Source organism: Toxotes jaculatrix, chromosome 19 (genome assembly GCF_017976425.1).
Source record: "Toxotes jaculatrix isolate fToxJac2 chromosome 19, fToxJac2.pri, whole genome shotgun sequence".
Taxonomy (NCBI): Eukaryota; Metazoa; Chordata; class Actinopteri; family Toxotidae; genus Toxotes; species Toxotes jaculatrix.
The window spans coordinates 21,259,888-21,279,267 of NC_054412.1; the positions used below are offsets into that span (position 1 = coordinate 21,259,888).

At 42.9% G+C, this 19,380-nt stretch overlaps 2 protein-coding genes across 3 annotated transcripts; one reads left to right on the forward strand and one right to left on the reverse strand.

Annotated features, from left to right (window-relative positions):
• The first annotated feature begins 6,345 nt into the window (after positions 1-6,345).
• Positions 6,346-13,742, forward strand: psmc6 (proteasome 26S subunit, ATPase 6). Its single transcript, XM_041064910.1, has 14 exons — positions 6,346-6,451; positions 6,895-6,974; positions 7,573-7,612; positions 8,434-8,486; positions 8,610-8,677; positions 10,136-10,250; positions 10,578-10,665; positions 10,812-10,873; positions 10,966-11,089; positions 11,400-11,461; positions 11,930-12,050; positions 12,138-12,218; positions 13,212-13,283; positions 13,366-13,742. Exons 1-14 carry the CDS (start codon positions 6,367-6,369, stop codon positions 13,482-13,484), a joined length of 1,170 nt encoding a protein of 389 aa, XP_040920844.1. The 5' UTR covers positions 6,346-6,366; the 3' UTR covers positions 13,485-13,742.
• A 779-nt stretch (positions 13,743-14,521) lies between these two features.
• cgrrf1 (cell growth regulator with ring finger domain 1) lies at positions 14,522-19,289 on the reverse strand. 2 transcript variants are annotated; one of them, XM_041065233.1, is made up of 6 exons: positions 19,177-19,284; positions 18,048-18,184; positions 17,499-17,676; positions 17,175-17,322; positions 16,863-16,970; positions 14,522-15,558 (listed from the first exon to the last, which is right to left on the reverse strand). In XM_041065233.1, exons 1-6 carry the CDS (start codon positions 19,200-19,202, stop codon positions 15,235-15,237), a joined length of 921 nt encoding a protein of 306 aa, XP_040921167.1. In that variant the 5' UTR covers positions 19,203-19,284; the 3' UTR covers positions 14,522-15,234. The 2 variants fall into 2 exon arrangements, with proteins under 2 accessions (XP_040921167.1, XP_040921166.1); XM_041065232.1 differs by having other exon boundaries at positions 14,525-15,558; positions 19,099-19,289.
• Positions 19,290-19,380: the final 91 nt, after the last annotated feature.

Consider the following 19,380-nt stretch of genomic DNA (forward strand, 5'->3'; position numbering starts at 1 on the left):
GCATCCGGGACAGTTACAGTGTTCACCTTGCGGAAGTCAGTACAGAATCTGGGACTTCCATCAGATTTTGTATCTAGGAGACAAGGAGAACTCCACGGACTTGAACTTGGCACTGCAAATCCATTCTGCACCAGATATTCAACTTCCCTCTTCATGACTTCCCTTTTACTGAGAGTAACCCTATAAGCATGCTGCTTGATTGGTCTAGGGTTAGTCAGAACTATGTCATGGCAAATGGGACAAAATCTCAGAATTGCTTAACCTAGCTCCCTGTGGTTTGGCATTATGCATCACCAACTCATCATCATCACCATCATCAATATCAGTGAAGCCCACCTTTGATACAGAAGCCATGGGTGAGACAGTAGCTTTCACATGGGCTGAAGATGAGTGAGTCTGATCCTCTCTGGAGCAGTACAGCTTCATCATATTGACACGACGCACTCTGGTCTGTTGTCTGTGCTCAGGAATTTTGACAATGTAGTTATTCTCACTGAGTTTCTTCTCTACAACATAAGGACCTGAAAATTTTGTAGAGAGAGCAGAACCAGGTATGGGTAAAAGCAGCAAAACTTTGTCACCTGGTTGGAATGAACCAACTACTACTTTTCGGTCATAATGTTTTTTCATTTTCAACTGAGAAGAGGTCAGGGCCTCTCTTGCCATTGAGCAGGCTGACTGGAGGCGATCTTTTAGCTTGGTGACGTACTCAGGAATGCTTTTGACACTTGTCTTTGGCATCACTAATATCCTTTAAGGAGGACCTCTAATCTCGTGTCCAAACACTAGCTCAGCAGGACTGAACCCCAGTGACTCCTGTACAGCTTCACGAGCAGCAAATGACACAAGTGGAACACCTTCGTCCCAGTCCCTCTGTGAGTCATGGCAGTACTTCCGTAGCATGGATTTTAAGGTCTGATGAAACTGTTCTAATGCCCCCTGGCTTTCAGGGTGGTAGGGGCTAGATGTTACATGGTTAATCCCAAGTGTTTTAAGTGCCTGGGCAAACACCCTGAAATTGGTGCCCTGATCACTTTGAACATCCTTTGGCAAACCGAACACAGAGAAGAACTTCACCAGAGCCTTGGTGATTACTGGAGCTGTAATCTTCTGCAGCGGGATGCCTTCTGGGAACCTAGTAGAAGCACACATGACAGTTAACAGAAACTGACTGCCAGTTTTAGTCCTTGGCAATGGTCCCACACAGTCAATAATCCCCTTTTCAAATGGCTCACCCAGTGCTGGAATGGGGTAAAGAGGAGCAGGGGGGATCACTTGATTTGGTTTTCCAGCAAGCTGACAAACATGGCAGGTATGACAATGGTGGACAACATCAGATTTCAATCCTGGCCACCTTTGTTCATTTAGAAACATTACAATCTTCTTTGTCAAAGTACTCTTAAAGTCCTCTAAGAGAATTAGTTGACGAAGGGATTCAAAACTGTTCTTAACCTCTGAAGCCATACACCATTTGTCAAAGAGAACCCCCTTATCCCATGCAAACTCAACATAAGTTTGACCACTGGACTTTTTCCTGAACTTTTGTCTGTATGCCTCCGGCACAAGTTCATAAGCACGCAGGATTGCCTCTTTAAGTAATTACATATTGCAAACTGTCCTCTAAGGAAAGAGACGACACAATCTGTGCTTTGCCTACTAGCTTGCATTGAAGCAGGATAGGCCACATGTCCCTAGGCCAATCGAGTGCAGTAGCAATTCTTTCAAATGCATTAAAATAAGAGTCAACTTCTGTCTCCCGAAATGCTGGCACCAAGGCAATAATTTTACTGACATCAAAACTCTGTCTATAGGATATGGTCTGTGAAGAGGAGGTTTTATCAACTGGATGTGAAGATCTTAGCTTGATGATAGCTTCTACCTCCAACTGCCTTAACTTAACCTCTTTTTCTGCCTCTATTTCTAGCCTGCGAACCTGTAGCTTCAGTTCATAATCTGCCTTATGTTCTTTTTCCTGTGCCTCTAGCTGAAGTCGAGCTAGGCGAATTTTCAACTTGGCATCCACACTAGAGCCATGTGACTCTGGAGAGAAAGGCTCAAATCGAGGCAAAGTGGCAGGAGGAGCCTCATGTTCAGCCACATTACCTGGAGGAGTAGCTAGTATGCCCTCTTTGCCTTGGACATTTGCTACAGGGGAAGCACAAACATCATCAAGAGAAAACTCTGGCCTAGGCTGGACTGGGTTTGCAGGGACTATAAGGACCTTTAACTCAACAAGTCTTTCCAATATCTTATTTTTGATTTCCTTCTTAATACTAAACTTTTGTACAGGAATTTTAAAATGTGCTGCAATACACAATAAATCATCTTTGCGACACGCATCAATCTTTGCAAAACTTGGGTTGTCAGTGAAATCCTGCAAATCAAAGCTCATGCTTACTCTGAATGACAAAACTACAGTGACTCATCAGTTTTAATTGTTTTGCAGCTCAGGGAAAGATATCCCGGACGAGCCCCCATTTGTTACATCCCCTAGGGGAAATAGGAATGGCCACAGTTCAACAACGAAAACTGAGAGAGTCAGAGCAGTGAACAATGCAAAATTATTTTAGTCATATTTGTTCTCACATCACAGAGGGGTTACAACAATGTGGGGGAGGATGAGTAAAATGAGGTTGTGCCAAATAAATGAAACCAATAAAACAAAACCAGGCCTAACTACCCCTACCTCTAAAAAGCAAATCCAAACAAAAGGGCTAACTAGCTTCTCTAAATAAAAGGTGATTTAACCAAAACCAATACAGGGGGTGGCACCAACCGCTAACCTGGTGTGTTTAACAAAGGAAACTAGGTGTGTGAAATAATGTAGAGGGTACCCCAACTCACCTAATGATCTCAACCTCCCTCCACATACCTCTTAACATTAAAACATCATTTCCTGCTTTGGCATACAGACAGCAAGGAGAAAAGAAAGAGAGAGTGATACTCTGCGAGCCTGGTCCTTTTATTCTAGGGTCCTGGATGAAGGCAGCCAATCACAGGTGGACACTAATCACTTAGGTGGCACCTAGAGAGCAAAAAGGAGGAGAGAAAAACCAGGAGGAGAGAGAAGGAAAACCAGGAAAGAAAAGAACACACACACAAACAATCTAGCCTGGCACGTAACAATACCTGACGGTCTAAACTTTTATAGTTTGGTGTCACATAAATGTACCATCTGGCCATTGGAATCGTACACCTGATATTTCAGAGTTATGAGGATAATGTGCTTTTGATGCATTTGTGGCACCCAATTCATGTAAAATAATCATTATAATATTTAGTTGGATGCTAGGCCGATTTCTAAGTGTCACAATCTGCCCATTGACTTCTTATGGACTCTAGGCTTCTGGATTTATTTTATTATCTCTTACCTGTTAGGTTTATGGTTGTTTTGCTTCATGCTCTTATGTGTTTTCCTGCCAATGGGATTGTTTTACCTCACTGTCTTCCTCTCACTAGGGTATTTAGTCTCTGTGCTCCTCACACTTTTTTCCAGTTTGTCTGTTTTTGCTACTGGTTGTGCTCCCCTGTGCTCTTTATGTCATCGAGTTGTGTGTTCCTGCCTGTCTGTCTTTCGTCTGCCTGGTTTTCCAACACCTACCTCTAAGCCAGGTGCCCTGCGCAGCAGAATGAAAGAGAGCATGGCACAATGTGACTTCCTCAGAGAGACGAACAATAATAATAGTAACAGTAACAATAACAATAACAATAACAATAACAATAACAACAACAACTATGACAACAACAGCAGCAACAACAAGATGTGGTGGTCACTATTTAAAGGTAGGGTTCAGTATCTTGAATTTCTAGTTTTCAGTTTGATTTGATTATGTATAATTATCCTTCCAAAACATGCAGCTGTTGACATAAAGCTGATAACCTATGAAATCAAGGGACCTTTTTAATTAACTTACTGTGACAATTGTGTTGATACTAAGAATGTAACTTTTTACAGTTAATAAAACAAAAATAAACCAACTCGTGAGTATGTTGTATCATGACAGAAATAAGAGATAACCTCTAGAAAATGTTTTTATATCAAAATGCTAAACACTCATTGACACTCGCAGACACTAAAATTGGTCTAACAACCAGACTCTAGGAGTCAGTCTCTGTCCAGAATCAGATTTATTGGCCAAGTTTGTGCATACAAACAAGGACTTTGACTCCGGTTTTTCTTTGCTCTCATGCAGTACAACAACAACAACAACCCATAAGGTCCAAGCTTAGCATTCCTCAGCATATGAGCTGGCATGCACAGGAAGTGTTTTTTTTTAGATCTGAATCAAATGATTCTTTTAGGCCACTTTAGGCACATGAGCTCCATAGATCCCTGACAGCTAAAAATCAACTTCCTAAATAGTTCCTTCAATCAGGAGTCAGTAGGCTGTATGATAACTGATCACCATACCTCTCCTGAAAAAGGCTCCTATGTAACATACACTGTGACCATACGCACAACCATAAGCAAATCACAATCCACATACAGTACATTACACTCCCTTAACCTAAATCACACATGGTAGGTATGGCTAGTAACAAAGGAAGAACAAAAAAGTCACACCACTAATGCACCGCCTCACTATATAATGTCCACTCCCAAAGTTCACAATGTGTAAAGGGGAGCCCCAAGAATACTAATAATACTTCCAGCTGACCCTGTCCCCCACCTCCCAGCACCATACCTTCCCACCCCACCCCCAGAAGGACCCTGAGTAAATGTTTATACATATGATCTGAGACTCATCAAAGCAGCCTACCAGAATTCAATGTTTGAAGTTTTAGCCAGATGAATTAAAAATATAAAACCTCAAGCTCACACACAAATTGGATAAAAGAGGGACTGTGTGCTGTAACATTGTTAAAGTAAACCTGCTGACCACCAGTTGCCTAAATACAAATACATTAGACAGAGATAAACTTTATCATTTACATATAAACATTTTTTAATGCCGTTTTAAAGAATTTGTGAAAATCAGTGTTCTACAGCAGATTATTCTGCAGACATGCATTGGAGGTGATGAAGTGTGACTGGAAACAACACAACTACACTGATCTCTTAAAGACTTCATATACTACAGGCAACAAAACTCCCCTTTAACAAACGGATTGTTTTTCCCCAGCAAAACATTACCCATCCTTCTTCTGCTCCATCCTACAGGAGCTGGAGCTGCTCAGTACCACCGCTGTACTACTGCTGGTTACTATGCTGCTCACTTTGCTCCAGTGATGAGGTCAACATCAGAAATGGACCAAAAAATATTCTTATTTACATTTCTGTTATCCAGGCTCCTGTCACACAAGCTGTTTACAGTCTGTGTGTCTGTGATGTTATGGTAAGAAAAAGTAAAATGAAGGAATATCCAACAAAGAAAGCAAAATAGTGATCATGACCTAAGCACCAGTTTGTCCATATTTCATGAGGTCTTTTCCCATGCTCAGTGTCAGGATATGATGAGAACAAGGCCTGAGATGATAACATGTGATCCCAGACCAGTGTTTACATGGAACTTTGACTCAGAACTGTTGGCCAGCTTCAGTTTATACACTACTGGAAGCAAGAGAAGCAGAAGAGTCATTCATTACCATGTCAGGCCATTATCATGCACTCTGAGTAGAGTGGAAAGATCAATTACTGCAGCTATAAAGTTTATTTTAGGGTCTGAACTATTTACTGAGAAAACAAAACTTGAAACTGAGTCCGCCCTCCAGATTCACTGATCTCCCCGATGCTCTTGAGACTGATCTAAATTCCTTTCTTTCTTTGTCCTTATGTTACCTGCTGTGGAAACAAGGGAGGTATTGTTTGGGGACACCAGTGCTGGTTGGCATTCCTTTTTAATTACTTTATATTTTTCAAACTATATGTCATCTCATCTTTATGGTGGCCACTGTGGTGGTTGGAAGAAGGGGGTTTGGGCAAAGTAATCTTGTGCACTGGTTTATTTTCTGCCTTGATGGCATTGGAAGAGGGGGATGGGGTAGACCTAGACCAGATATAGTTGTGGAGATCTTAATGATAGTGTTCAAGGTGGAAGGGATGTTGTGACAGTTTTAATGGGTGCCAGCACATGTTGGGGTTGAGGGCTGTGAGGTGACACAGAAAGGAGGATCTTATTCATGAAATTAGGCAAAATGGGAATTATAAAATTCTCTGTTGTCACTGCTTTGTGCTTCAAAAAGAGAGAGCTTGGTATAAGTAGCTCAGTTCCTCAAAACCACAGATCTCTATCACAACAAACGGGTCTCATGGGGTAAAAGTGGAAATGTTGCTATGACACCAGTGGGAGGCAGCAATGTACTAAACCGTGTGTAGTGTGCCGGAAATAAAGAAGAAGAAAAAGAAGAAGAACTCAGTGGGGCATCATGGCGGACAGCAGGGAGAAAGCGCTTCAGGACTACAGGAAAAAATTACTCGAACATAAAGAAGTTGACGGGCGGTTAAAAGAATGTAAGAGACGATTTAATTTCGACGTTTGTGATGTGGCAGAAATACATATCGTTTAGTTGACGAGATCCGTATTATTGGATAGCCAGCATCAGCTAGCTGGACAGGTAGCTAGTGCTTTGTCATGCAGTTAGCATTTACGTGGAAATGAATGGAAGTGAAGCCGTTAGCGCTAGCAGTGCTAACTTAGCTTGCAAGGAGCAGACAGTCAGTGGTGCTCTAACAAACAGTAAGCTGGTTAATGACTTGTGAAAGTAAGTTAGCGATTGCTTGTGCAGCCATTACGTTAATATACAGGTTGTACTTTTGTTGTTAAGGCGATCGAGAGTAGACTAAGCTAACTTCGGACAGTTAACATGAATTCAGACAGTGAGCAGTGTTTGTTTGACAGTGTAAGTTAAAGGGTAGTCTGGGAGTTTGTGTTTGATTGTGTTCTTGTTTCTCAGTGAGAGAGCAGCTGAGAGAACAAACCAAACAGTACGAGAAGTCGGAGAACGATCTGAAGGCTCTGCAGAGTGTCGGACAGGTAACAGGACGACCTGTCTCGTCTTTTCGTTTCAACTCCGTGAACCTAGGTTTTGAGTAGAGATTTGAAACTGAACGTCTTCTAAAGCTACAATTAATACAGTTATGATGACATGATAGTTTTGATCACCCACTAAATATTAGCTACTGTTAGCTGTTGGTCAAATAAAAACAGTGTATCTAGCTAACCAAGACTAACTGCGCAGTTCTGGTTACGACCCTCAGCAGAATGACTGTGCTCTTTTTGGTAGTTATTAGAAGAGAACCTTAAGTTGGCTTTAAAACATTTATGTCTATGGGGAAAAATTATCAAATATGTTTGATAAACAGCGTGTTTTTAAAATGTGATGGCAGTGTTTATAATGCTTTTTTATTATTATTTAGCACAATGTAGTCACAATGTAGTAAACCTATACTTTCAGACATGGTGGATGTGTTTATCATTATTATAAACATGTTTGTCACTCAACACATTCTGTCTCGAGTACATTCAGTGGGTGGAGATGGTGGAGGGACTTCTCTACACAGACAGGAGGAAGAGGAGCCCTGGCTGGTTTACTTGGTCTTTACTAACTACATCTGTGCCTTGTTCCCTACAGATTGTTGGTGAAGTGCTCAAACAGCTGACCGAGGAGAAATGTAAGTTTCCTATTAGACCCCACACATTTGGATGTGTCACAGCACAGGTTGTACTAGTAAAATTATTTCGGTCAAAGAGATTTACTCACCACTGAGTCCTATTGCTGCACCAGGTACTAACAGGTACCAAACATACGTTAATGCCTTGATTACCAGCAACAAGAAAACAATGCAGGGCTACCGGAAATCCAGATGAACTGTTGCTCCTTCCCCACAGTGTCATCCACTCAGCTGTGTGGCTCTGCCCCGCTTCTCCTGTTAAGAATTGCATACTAAGCTCAGTTGGTTTCAATTCATCTAAGCCAGAGGTGTCAAAACTGTTCCACAAGGGCAGGTTTTTGTTCCAACCAAGCAGCAGCACACCAGACTTGACTCATTTAATCAACCGATCTCAGTCTTCAGACAGTTTATTGGTCAAACTGTGTGCTCTTCATTGGTTGGAACAAAAACCTGCAGCCACACGGCCCTTTGTGGAAAAGTTTGGACACCACTGATCTAAGCTGATAAACACTCACAGAGAAACAAAATCAAAATACTTCAGGGACGAGTGTTGTCAGTCATTGTCCATCATGGCCTCAACAATGTGCATTCATCTGCAGTACGCAACTCTGATGTTTCCACATCTCTGCTCTTCTCTCTTTTCCCCCTCCTTTAATTTCTCTTGCTTCTGTTCTCTCGTGGGCTCATAGTATGTAAGACCCGCCCTCTTGAAGCTTGGTAACCAATGACGAATGACAAATGACAACTTGTGACTGTGACACTTTAACCCGTGTTTCTGTTAGATCTCTGTGATGCTAATGTGTTTCTTTATCTAATTCCAGTCATCGTCAAGGCCACCAATGGTCCCCGTTATGTGGTTGGATGTCGCAGACAGGTAGGTGCTGAATGAACACTCGTATTAAACATCCCGTAATGTGCCACCCTTTCCAGGTTTTCAATGTGTCTTGACTGAAAGCATAAGAATGTGAACTCTAATCAATCATATGTTTCATCCCAGTTGGACAAGTCACAGCTGAAGCCAGGCACCAGAGTGGCTTTGGACATGACCACGCTCACTATAATGAGGTAGGCTGGATATAATTATCTCTCAGAAACAGTGAAAGAGTATCACAAGCTAATAAAGATCTAACAGGACGTGTTTTTGGTGAACACTGAACTGGATAACTATAGTCTGCGTCTTGGCATATGTCCTCCTTCAAATGGCATTCAGCCTCTTGTTGCAGATTCACACAGGATACTTCAATAATCAACACCAAATAATTGTTTATCACAGTGATGAGCCTCCACGCCTGATTGTAGAGAACACAGGGTTCAAGCATCTGCTCAAACTGAATCTTGCATTATGGTTCTTGATGTGCAGGTCAGGGTTTCCCCCAAGAAATTGTCCAGCCGAGGTGGTAAGCCACCCAGATCCTGACCATCCTGTCTTGTGATCAGTTTAATTAATAGATGATGGCTTCAATACGCCCATTAATAGGGGTGGGAACTGAAGAGATTTTACTGATATAAATGCCATTATCGATTCTGGTTATCTTTGATTCTGTATTGATTCCTGATCAATTTTCTGTGTGGGGAAAAAAGTTGGCCATCACAGGTTTTCAGCGTCAACGCAGCTGTTATATCATCATGTCTGAACACAGGCTGTAGCTTGAAACCTAGCTGTAGCAACAGTCTGTATCTCATTTAAAGCAGATGAAATGAGAAAATACTTTGTACCAGCATTTGTTTTCATTCAGGTTTTCCTAGTCAAAGACAAAAAGCCTCTAGTCCTCAGTTACCACAGCACAACAACTCAGGCAGGTGAGTGGCCAAAAATTAGCTAGTTTGAAAAGAGTGGAATAAGGCGCTGGGGTGAAACTGAATGGGTTTTATCTACCTGGGCAAGCAGCCCAAGTAGAGGCTTTGTTACAACTATCGCTGTCGTCATGGTTTGTTGTGAAGTGAAGCCACACTTTGGGCCATTTCTTCTGCTTCACCATGACTCTTTCCTGTAACAGGTGTCTAGTAGCATAGATGAAAGAGTTTGATGTTATTGTTTGATAAAATGAATTGATAAGCTTGGAGGCATATATTTCCGATGTTTCAGACAATTTGGAATCAGCTGTCTACTGGAACCAGTTCTCGATTCACATCCGTATTCATTACATCTGTGGTGTTTTCACTGCTCCTTTTCCCTGAGGATCTTTCTATTTTATGATGTTAGCAATAATGAGGTGGCCCACCTCAAACACAGCAGGAAAGTTGGACTAGGATTTTTTTTAATGTTTGTGCATGTTACCTATTGAGCATTATCTACTGTTTGTGTACCTTGCAGAAAAAAAATTACATTTGATGTACCACTTTTTAGTGTTAGGTTTTCTTGGCTACTGCAAACAGCTCTGAATTTTCTGTACTGTTTCACCCCTCAAGCTATAAATGTATTGCAAAGATGGAGGTGTATGGAGGTTTGACAAAGACTAAAGGAAATACACAGCTAGTGATGGATGTTTGCTCAGTACATATTGCTTACATGTTCTTTCAAAGGTACCTGCCCAGAGAGGTGGACCCTCTGGTGTACAACATGTCCCACGAGGACCCTGGAAGTGTCTCCTACTCTGAGATTGGAGGCTTGTCTGAACAGATCCGTGAGCTGAGAGAGGTACAACAAATCCTACATCAACAGCCTGTTATTGAATCATACGAGACAGACTCTTTTCATCTTTAAAATTAGCTGGTTTTTGGATTGTATTGCTCACATTCAGATGCATGCATTGGCAGGATGTGCACGTGTTGTATTTAAACAGAAGCTCTCATGCAGGATGTGTTTTATGAGATGACATTTGTATGGTTGGGTTGTTTGATTGGGTGGATTTTGGTTTTTGATAATAGGTGTCCGGACCAGATGATAAATGTTGATTTTTATTTATTTATTTATTTTTTCCTGTTTCATTGAGTCCAAAACAATGCTGCTGTTATTTTGTGGCAGGTGATTGAGCTGCCTCTGACCAACCCTGAGCTCTTCCAGAGAGTGGGGATCATCCCCCCTAAAGGCTGTCTGCTCTATGGGCCTCCAGGTTAGTAGTTCAGTGAAAACACAAACATCTTTATTATATATACCTCAATGTCATCCATGAATGTTCACTATATTTCTTTGCGAGTACAAAAAACTGTCAGTTTTGAACCTTTTTATCTGGTATTGATGAGAGGTTTCCTTCTGCAGGTACCGGAAAGACCCTTCTTGCCAGAGCAGTGGCCAGTCAGCTGGACTGTAACTTCCTCAAGGTGTATATCAGCACCACAGTAAAAGTGTACTGCCATTCTACAGTGCAGTCAGTCAGCTGATGATGTCTGTGTGTGTGTGTGTGTGTCTGCAGGTGGTGTCCAGCTCCATCGTGGACAAGTACATTGGTGAAAGTGCCAGGCTGATCAGAGAGATGTTCAACTATGCCAGGGACCACCAGCCATGCATCATCTTTATGGATGAAATTGATGCCATTGGTGAGTGATCCTGAGAATCAGGCTTGCTTAGGTTAAGGTTTTTTTGACACTGTGGTGCAGTGGTTAGCAAGAAGGTTCTGGGTTCGAATCCGCCAGCCGGGTCCTTTCTGTGTGGAGTTTGCCCATGCTTGTGTGGGTTCCCTCTGGTACTCCGGCTTCCTCCCACAGACATGCTGAGTAATTGGTTAATTGGCGACTTTAAATTGTCCATGTCCTGTGCTAGACTGGTGACCTGTTCAGATTCTCCATCCTGTGTGCTCTGAATCCTCACTACATGGTCTCTGTTATTTTTGTGTGGTGTTCTCTGCAGGCGGCCGTCGCTTCTCTGAGGGAACATCTGCTGACAGAGAGATCCAGAGGACTCTGATGGAGGTAACAGAGTCGGTGTAATGTCTGGGGCTCTCGAGACCAAAATGCACATGTGGTGCACAACACACATCCCCGCAGCCAAGACTGTTATTTTCTCTGTAAACCCACAGATTGGCCACTGTTTTTTCTCCATATTTTGTTATTTATTTTTATGATGAACTGGGTGATGATAAAATCCAAGTGATTGAGTCCTTTGCTTTGTTAGGAGCCTGTAAGATTTGCTCAGCCCACACAGATCATTTATTGCTGTTTCGCATAATTAAAAATTCATTTAATGTTCCTAACACATGAACACTTTACTATATTTAAGGCCCATGCTCCACACATACGTCAGATCTGGCGAAACCTGCAAAGTTCTATAGTGATTTGGATCACTAATGGTCAGAACTGATCATTAATACTGCACATCAGAGCCATTGTGTTGTGGTTCAGAGATTTTTGACTGTGCTGTACGTGTGTGTGTTCTGTCAGCTGCTGAACCAGATGGACGGCTTTGACACGCTGCACAGAGTCAAGATGATCATGGCCACCAACAGACCTGACACCCTGGACCCCGCCCTGCTACGGCCAGGCAGACTGGACCGTAAAATCCGTAAGATCCCTTTCTGTACCTGTTGAACATCGCTCAGCTCTGTGTGACTACACGCAGCAAAAACAATTATCCTCTTGTGTTCTTCAGACATCGAACTGCCCAACGAGCAGGCTCGTCTGGACATCCTCAAGATCCACTCCAGTCCTATCACCAAGCATGGAGAAATAGGTTAGTGAGCAGACCTGAGTACACTTGATCTGCTGCTGCTCACTGCAGCTGACGTCCTCTGTTACTATTTCCATCCTATCTGATCAGCAGGTCATCACACAGATGTTTTTATTAGTTCCACTGTCCGAGTCTGCAGCCTGATGCTAGCATTGCGCTCAGTGTTATTGTGGAAAGTCACTACCTCTCACATGTAGCTGTGGGATCTTGTGAGGGACATTGGTAATATCAAAACATTGTTGGACATTTCAGAGGACAGGTGAAATGATTAGAAAATAATCAGCTCTGATGTTGTTGTTGTTGTTGTTGGTCCTCCCTGTTAGTAGCAACCTCTCAACAGTAGGTGGTTTAGTTTAGTCAGCGTTAGTACCTCTTTGGACTTCGTACCCCATATGATCAGCATTTGTGCTGGGACTGTTTGCAGACCTTAGCAGCCATCAGCGTTGAAACGACTCAGAGTGGTGACTCATTCATTTGCATATCGTTTGTCCCCAAAACAAAGATGTTTGCTTCATCGATTCTCACGTTATGAGCTTAATACATCAGATAAATAAACTGCGATAGCTTAGGAAATAATGAAGCACAGATGTGCACAGGTGATGTACAAACAAATGAGGCCACTTTGGAGCCAGGTGGCTGTTAGTGGGGGTGCTGATTTAAAAGGCCTATGCTTAAAAAAATGATGCTTAATTTAGCAAAAATGGTTGAAGCACAGATTTGTTTTTATTTAACATGCACAGACGTGCACAAACAAATTGAAAGCGTGTTATTTATATCCTGATCACATGGGGTGGCAACCTCATAGAGGTGCGATGGCTCCACCAGTAGTGTTCTCCACAGGCGACAGTAATTCAGTACACCATCATAGCATCTGTTTCATTAGACGCCGTGTGAAATAAGCAGGTGTTACAGTGAAGCACAGGGGAAACAGTGGGCAGAGAGTCTGGAAGCACAGAGCCATGCCATGAGCAGCACCTTTCCTCTCCTTGTTTTCAGATTTTGAAGCCATTGTGAAGCTGTCAGACGGCTTCAATGGAGCCGATCTCAGAAACGTGTGCACAGAAGCAGGTGAGACATGAAACTGTCTTCTCATTATGCGTGTTATCCCTTAACGGCTCTGTTCGTGTGGACTTACTGTCTTTGTTTGCAGGTCTGTTTGCCATCCGCTCTGACCGTGAGTACGTCACTCAGGAAGACTTCATGAAAGCTGTGCGGAAGGTGGCTGATTCTAAGAAGCTGGAGTCCAAGCTGGACTACAAGCCTGTATAAACCCTGTGTGTGTCATAGTCCTTTTCTCTACCTGATCTTTTTCAATGCATTGTCATGGATTTGCTGTGTTTTATGCTTCAAGGCCAGAAACAACAGTTTGTTTGTGGGAAGCAACATTATAAAGAATTGTCCTAACAGATGCTTTCAAATTGACTTTACTCAGTAAGTCCTGTTTCCACTTGTTAGTTTGACTCTGGCATCTCACAAAACACTTGTATAAAATAACTTCATGTACTGAAATATACCATAATGATGTAAGTTGTAAGTCCTGTGCTTTTCTTTCATTAGCTTCATCTTGAGCCCATGGACGGAAAAAGGGGTTGAATTAGTGTCAGAATTTGGAGTCCTAACTGAGTCACACCTGGACCCACAGTCATAAAACACGTTGATACGAGTCAGTGACTTCACTGAGGATGTTATTGTCACTGATGTCCCTCCAGAAATCCACAAAATCAGAGAAAAAAGAAGCTGCAGAACTCCTAACCCTCTGTTTTTAACTTTCCTTCAGTATCACAGTGATCCAGTGAGAGTTGTCTGTACATCCTTGAGTTCACTTCAAACCGGAGCTGATCACAGCTGATTCAGCAGCTGTTAATGGGACAGTTTGTTCAGATGTAAATAAGTATATGCTGAAAACGGATCTGCAGCTACATTTCAACAGACCACTTGATGAGCTTTTACAGGGTCTTATTCACCTGGGGGCCTTGATGTTTTCTGTTGTCATATTGGTTCCTAAACAGGCCTATATGTTGGTGTTTGTGTGTTTCCATCTCTCAAATCAGCAGAAACCTATTCCTCAATTATGACACTTATGTCAGAGCTCCTACAGTAAAGTCTTCTGGACTGAAGATAGTTGTGTTTACTGGCTGATGATGGACTGGATCTACTGTAAAATTTGCTCAGAGGCACTAGAGAAAAGGTCATTCCAATCAAATAGTTTATTTCTCAAGAGAGCAGGAAGGGCTCAACGCATTTCCCACAGAAACTGTCTTTATATTGCGTCACCATAATTATCCACAAATGTCCAGTGACTCATAGAATATCCTGAAAAGGGAATTCAAAAATGAAGCCTTCAAAATTACAACTACAACCTGTTTATGAACCTCAGAGGGCCCACAAGGATCTGATCTCCCCTGCGATGGTATTCACACCTGCTGGCTCCCTCTGCTGGATGTCAGTCTCTTAGTCATTCTCCAGGCTCACAGCTGCTGGTGTTTCCTCACTCATTGAACCAGGAACACATGCTGGACAAATGAATAGTCAGTGCTTTTTAATTCTTCCTTACAGCTTATAGTTTACAGTCACTTCATTTACACTGAGTCGGATGAGTAGTTAGATTAGTAAAGATTTGTACTGAGTGTGGTCAATAAATACTGGTTCTGTGAAAGAGGTCAAACCATCATAAACATAAAAGAAACACATTCACAAGGTTGAGTCTGAATAAATAGTCTGTACATCTACATCCTTTACAAACATGAAAACAACTCTGAGCTCTGATCTTTGTGGTGCTGGGGACAGTCTAATAGAGGAGGCTGTAGTATTTGCAGCTGCTGTGGTGAAACCCACTGATGCTACAGATACTACACCTGCATCTCTACAGTCCAGCTTAACTTTTCTATTCATGGAGTCTGGATGTAAAATCATTCCAAGATCAAGATTTGGAGTCAGGGAGTTGCAGGGCTGATGTAGCAATGACGAATGCATTTCTGCACATTATCTACTAAATAGCTGTCACCAATTCAGTGCGGAGTCACTGTTCTGCAGCTGGTCCTTGTGTCAAGGCGAAGGACTCCACGACAAAGGCCCTGCAGATGGGACAGTGTTGGAAGTGTGACACACAATTGTCACACACACAGGCGTGTCTGCAGGGCAGCAGCACCCTGTTCACTGCTGCATTCTGACACACCACACAGTCTCTGCCAGACCCCTCTGACCAGCTCTCGTCCTGCTCGTCCTCCAGCACTGGACTCTGCTCCTCTCTGCGGGCCTCCTCGGTGGGCTCGCTGGGTGTGGTACTCTGGTCTGAGTCGGGAGGACCAGACGCCTCCCCACTGTCAGCTGACATGAAGAGAGGCTGCAGGAGACAGGATGCATTGTCATAGCGGAGAGAACCTGATGCTAACGATGGCTCCACTGAAAACTGCAGCCATCACCTCACTGCTCATAGCAATACCACTCAAATATGACCCTGGTGACGCCATAGTGATGTCATCAAGACTACCTCGGGTCAAGCTAAGAGACGATACATTTAGGACAGGAAATCTGCACATTACAAAGTGAGTCTAACCAAAAAATGCCCTTCAAATGTATTACTGGAAATGTAGAGACTAATCCAGAGACTAAAGGTCAGGAGATTTTCACCATTCTGTTCTAAATCATCCCTTGCATTGTCCCCTAAATCACAGGAATATCCCTTTATCATCATGTCAAGATGTCCACCACAGAGGCGCCTGAGTTGTTCCTTATGTTAGAAAGAATACAAGCAGTGTGTTGGACATTATTAGTGCTATTAAGCCTCTATCGAACCCTTTTAAGAGAAGACCATTATGATGTTGAGGAAGAAGAGTGTTTCCTGTCCTCTGAGGGACTGGACCATCCTGAGTGTGAGGGACGCTCTAACACTTTTACCTCAGTGTCATCATTGAACGTTCTTTGAGTGTATTCTGCTGCCTGTTTCTACGCTCTGACACGCATCTTGCACATCTTCACATCTTGGATTGATATCTAACATCACTGTAATAAATGTACCACCCTCAGTCTCCATAAATGAAACCTGTTCAATAAACTAGAAAAACATTGTCTTCAAATATCTACCATAAAATCCTGTGCATGGTTCATTTGCTTTCTGACAAAAAAAAAAAAATGCACCAGAACTGCTTGGAAGTTCTGGTGCAGACTCTTCTTTTCAGTTGGTCATCAGAGTTGGTGTGAACCAAACCAAACCAAACCAAACCAAACCCAACCGGATAAAGGTGACAGCCTCATAAGAGAAGAGGAGAATTTGCTGGTGTGTAAAGAAAACGCCAGGCTTCAGCAGAGTTATCTCCCAGAGTTTTACTTTCCCTCTGAGCTGGAGTGACAGTAAAACACAGAGGGATTCTGGTTTGTCTAGCCCAGACTGCTGAAGCCTCCTATTATCTATAGCTGACCTCTGAACACAGAAGGACTGTGGATTTTGTTCCCCACCTCTTGCAGTAGAATAGGATCCTAGAATCCTTTAGATCCACAGCCCGTGGCAGTGTGCTGTTTCTCTGATAGTCATAAAGTGGTTATCTTGCTAAATACCTCTCTCTTTTCCAGCTAACCACGGATATTAGGGAAAATATGCAGCACCTGATTGTGTGAGTGAGAGAGAGCCTGAACCAAAGCGTGGTGTACCTTTAACTCGTACATGTTCCCTTGTGAGGTGAGAAGGTACTGAAAGAGAATCCGGGCAGAAAGGCTGTACTTGTCATCAGGAATATGAATAACTGTCACACTGGCCACCTGGAAGAGGAAAGACAGCATAGTGAGTTCCTCTCAAGTTCTAAGTTAAGTGAAGAAGTTCTGTGGTTTGAAGTCAGTGATGCTGCTTTACCATTTACATAGTGAGAATACTGTTTCCTCATCTGACTCAAAAACTAACAGCAATCCAGCACACTTCCATGTGACATGTGAGTATCATGTGAGTATCATGTGAGATGGACTTACAATGTTGTACGTGTCTCTGGCACCAGCCTCTGCCAGCGTCAGCACAGCCACCAGAGGGTAGCGTTCCCTCGGCACCGGTCCAAAGTCTGTGATGCCCTGGTCAGGGGGAATCTGTGTGTGGCGTTCCTCACTGTCTTCACTGCTGATCCTGAGAGGGTGGTGTCAAAGAGGCTAACCAAGGAGCTACTTTAGGAACATTGTGTAATAAAACTCCCAGCCATCATGAGTATGTCTGATGTCGCACTGAAGCCTTTGACTAGTTTGACAGGTCCCAATCAAATAACCTGGTTTCTTGTGAGTCTTTGTTAGGACTGTAAAGGATACTGGAAGCTCTCGCAGTGGTGGTAGCGGAGGTGCAGGGCCTCCTGGAAATGTTGGGGTGTGCTGAGCCTCGGCCCGTGCTGGTGAGTCCACAGTGCTCCCTGCAAGGCAGTGACCTCACAGCCCCAGAAACAGCTCATGATGCAGGGCTCCAAACAGCAAGGCCTCAAGGAAGCACCATCTGCAAGGGGAGTGTTTGCTAATGTCACCATAGCCTGGCACACAAACCATAAGGGTCCTACTCAGGGGTAATAACAGTGTTTACAGGCTAAGACATGTGGAGGTAGGATTTATAACACTGAATATTAATAGCTGTCCAACTGGTTCCAGCTTCACAGCAGGCCCAGAACAGAAATGATGTTTGTATTCTGTGCTTGGAAGTGATGAACTAAGCCACTCAGTAAGACACTGGAACAGGATTAACTGCCATTCTCCTGTAAGGCTTTGTTGTATTTACTGTATGGAATATTTCACATCCCATGGACACTTAAAATCCAGTGTAAGCTAACTCCACCCTCCCCAGTCACTGTGTTACATGACGACCTTTCTCACCAGTGACAGATGCTGCCCTGGAGCCCATCTCCAGGGCGAAAGGATTGGCCACCTGAACCATTTGCTTCTCAGGGGTTGGTAGGATGGACTCTGTCTCATCAGAACTGCGAAGAATCACTGGGACATCAAAGCCAAACCTACAGGACAGAGACTCAGTGAGAAAAGTCATCATGTTCTGCATCGCTCTCTTCTCTCTCAATCTTCTAACTCAGGGAGAGACATGCTGAAATCTGTGACTCTACAGATGTGCTGTGGATTGCACATTAGAAAAGTCTTCTTCAAATCAAACTGTCCTACTGCTGACTCTCTGTCCAATACAGTGCATCAACAGCAAAACATCTGGGCAACTATTGGTTACAATGTTGTGAAATTTGGTGTGGACCTCCATCACCTTCACTAGTGAATGGGCAGCAATGAAATACAGTGAGGCATATTCCTGAACCCCTTCCATTCTGAACCCCTTCATGATGCTTTCTCTTGCATCACCTCAAGTCAACATGTCGTCAATGCACCTGATGTCTCACAAACTAACCAGTAGCGATGAGCGGATCGATCCACAAAGTATCAGTACCGCAGATACAAAGTCTTGTTTTGGTCTAGTCAATAGGACTGACAGCAAAAATAAATCAAAACGGATCAATGTGTTAGATGTTCATGATCATAATTAGGGATCATAATTAAAACAAATGCCTCGTGTTTGGCAAGTGTTTTGGTCGTAATTAAAATTTATTCGGATGTATCCTGTTAATGATTCAGCTCATAAATCCTGACATATTTCTCTCCCTCACATAACAGTACATTGGCTGCAGGTATATTGGTGATCCTGGCCCTAATATTCCTAAGTGCTGGATCCCCGACTGTTTTTTAACTAGACTAACACGTGGCCCAAAACACATGACACAAAACAGCAGTGTGACGCGGTGTGTGTATTTATGTAACGAATACCTACATAATGTTTCGGACATGAGAATACATGTGTGTGATGAGAAGAAGGCGCAGGTTGCTGCTGTCAAGACTGTGACTAAGCTAACTTGGCTAAAATATCACTTACCAGCCGAGCACCATGGCGGCGGTAACAACGAAACACAAAGAAACCACACTAATGTAAAATAGTGGGGAGTACTCATACAGGGTCACCAGGAAAACAGCTGCCATTTCACATTACTTATGTCCGAGAGAAATCCAGTTTATTAAAAGGTCCTGCAGTAAACTCTCTCCATAACGGCCATAACTCAACTTCCTCCGTTACAGCTACGGTGGCCTGAAAGGCAAAAAAACACACAACAAACACAAGGTTTATTTCAAAATTTACTTTTTCATTTACGTTTTTTAC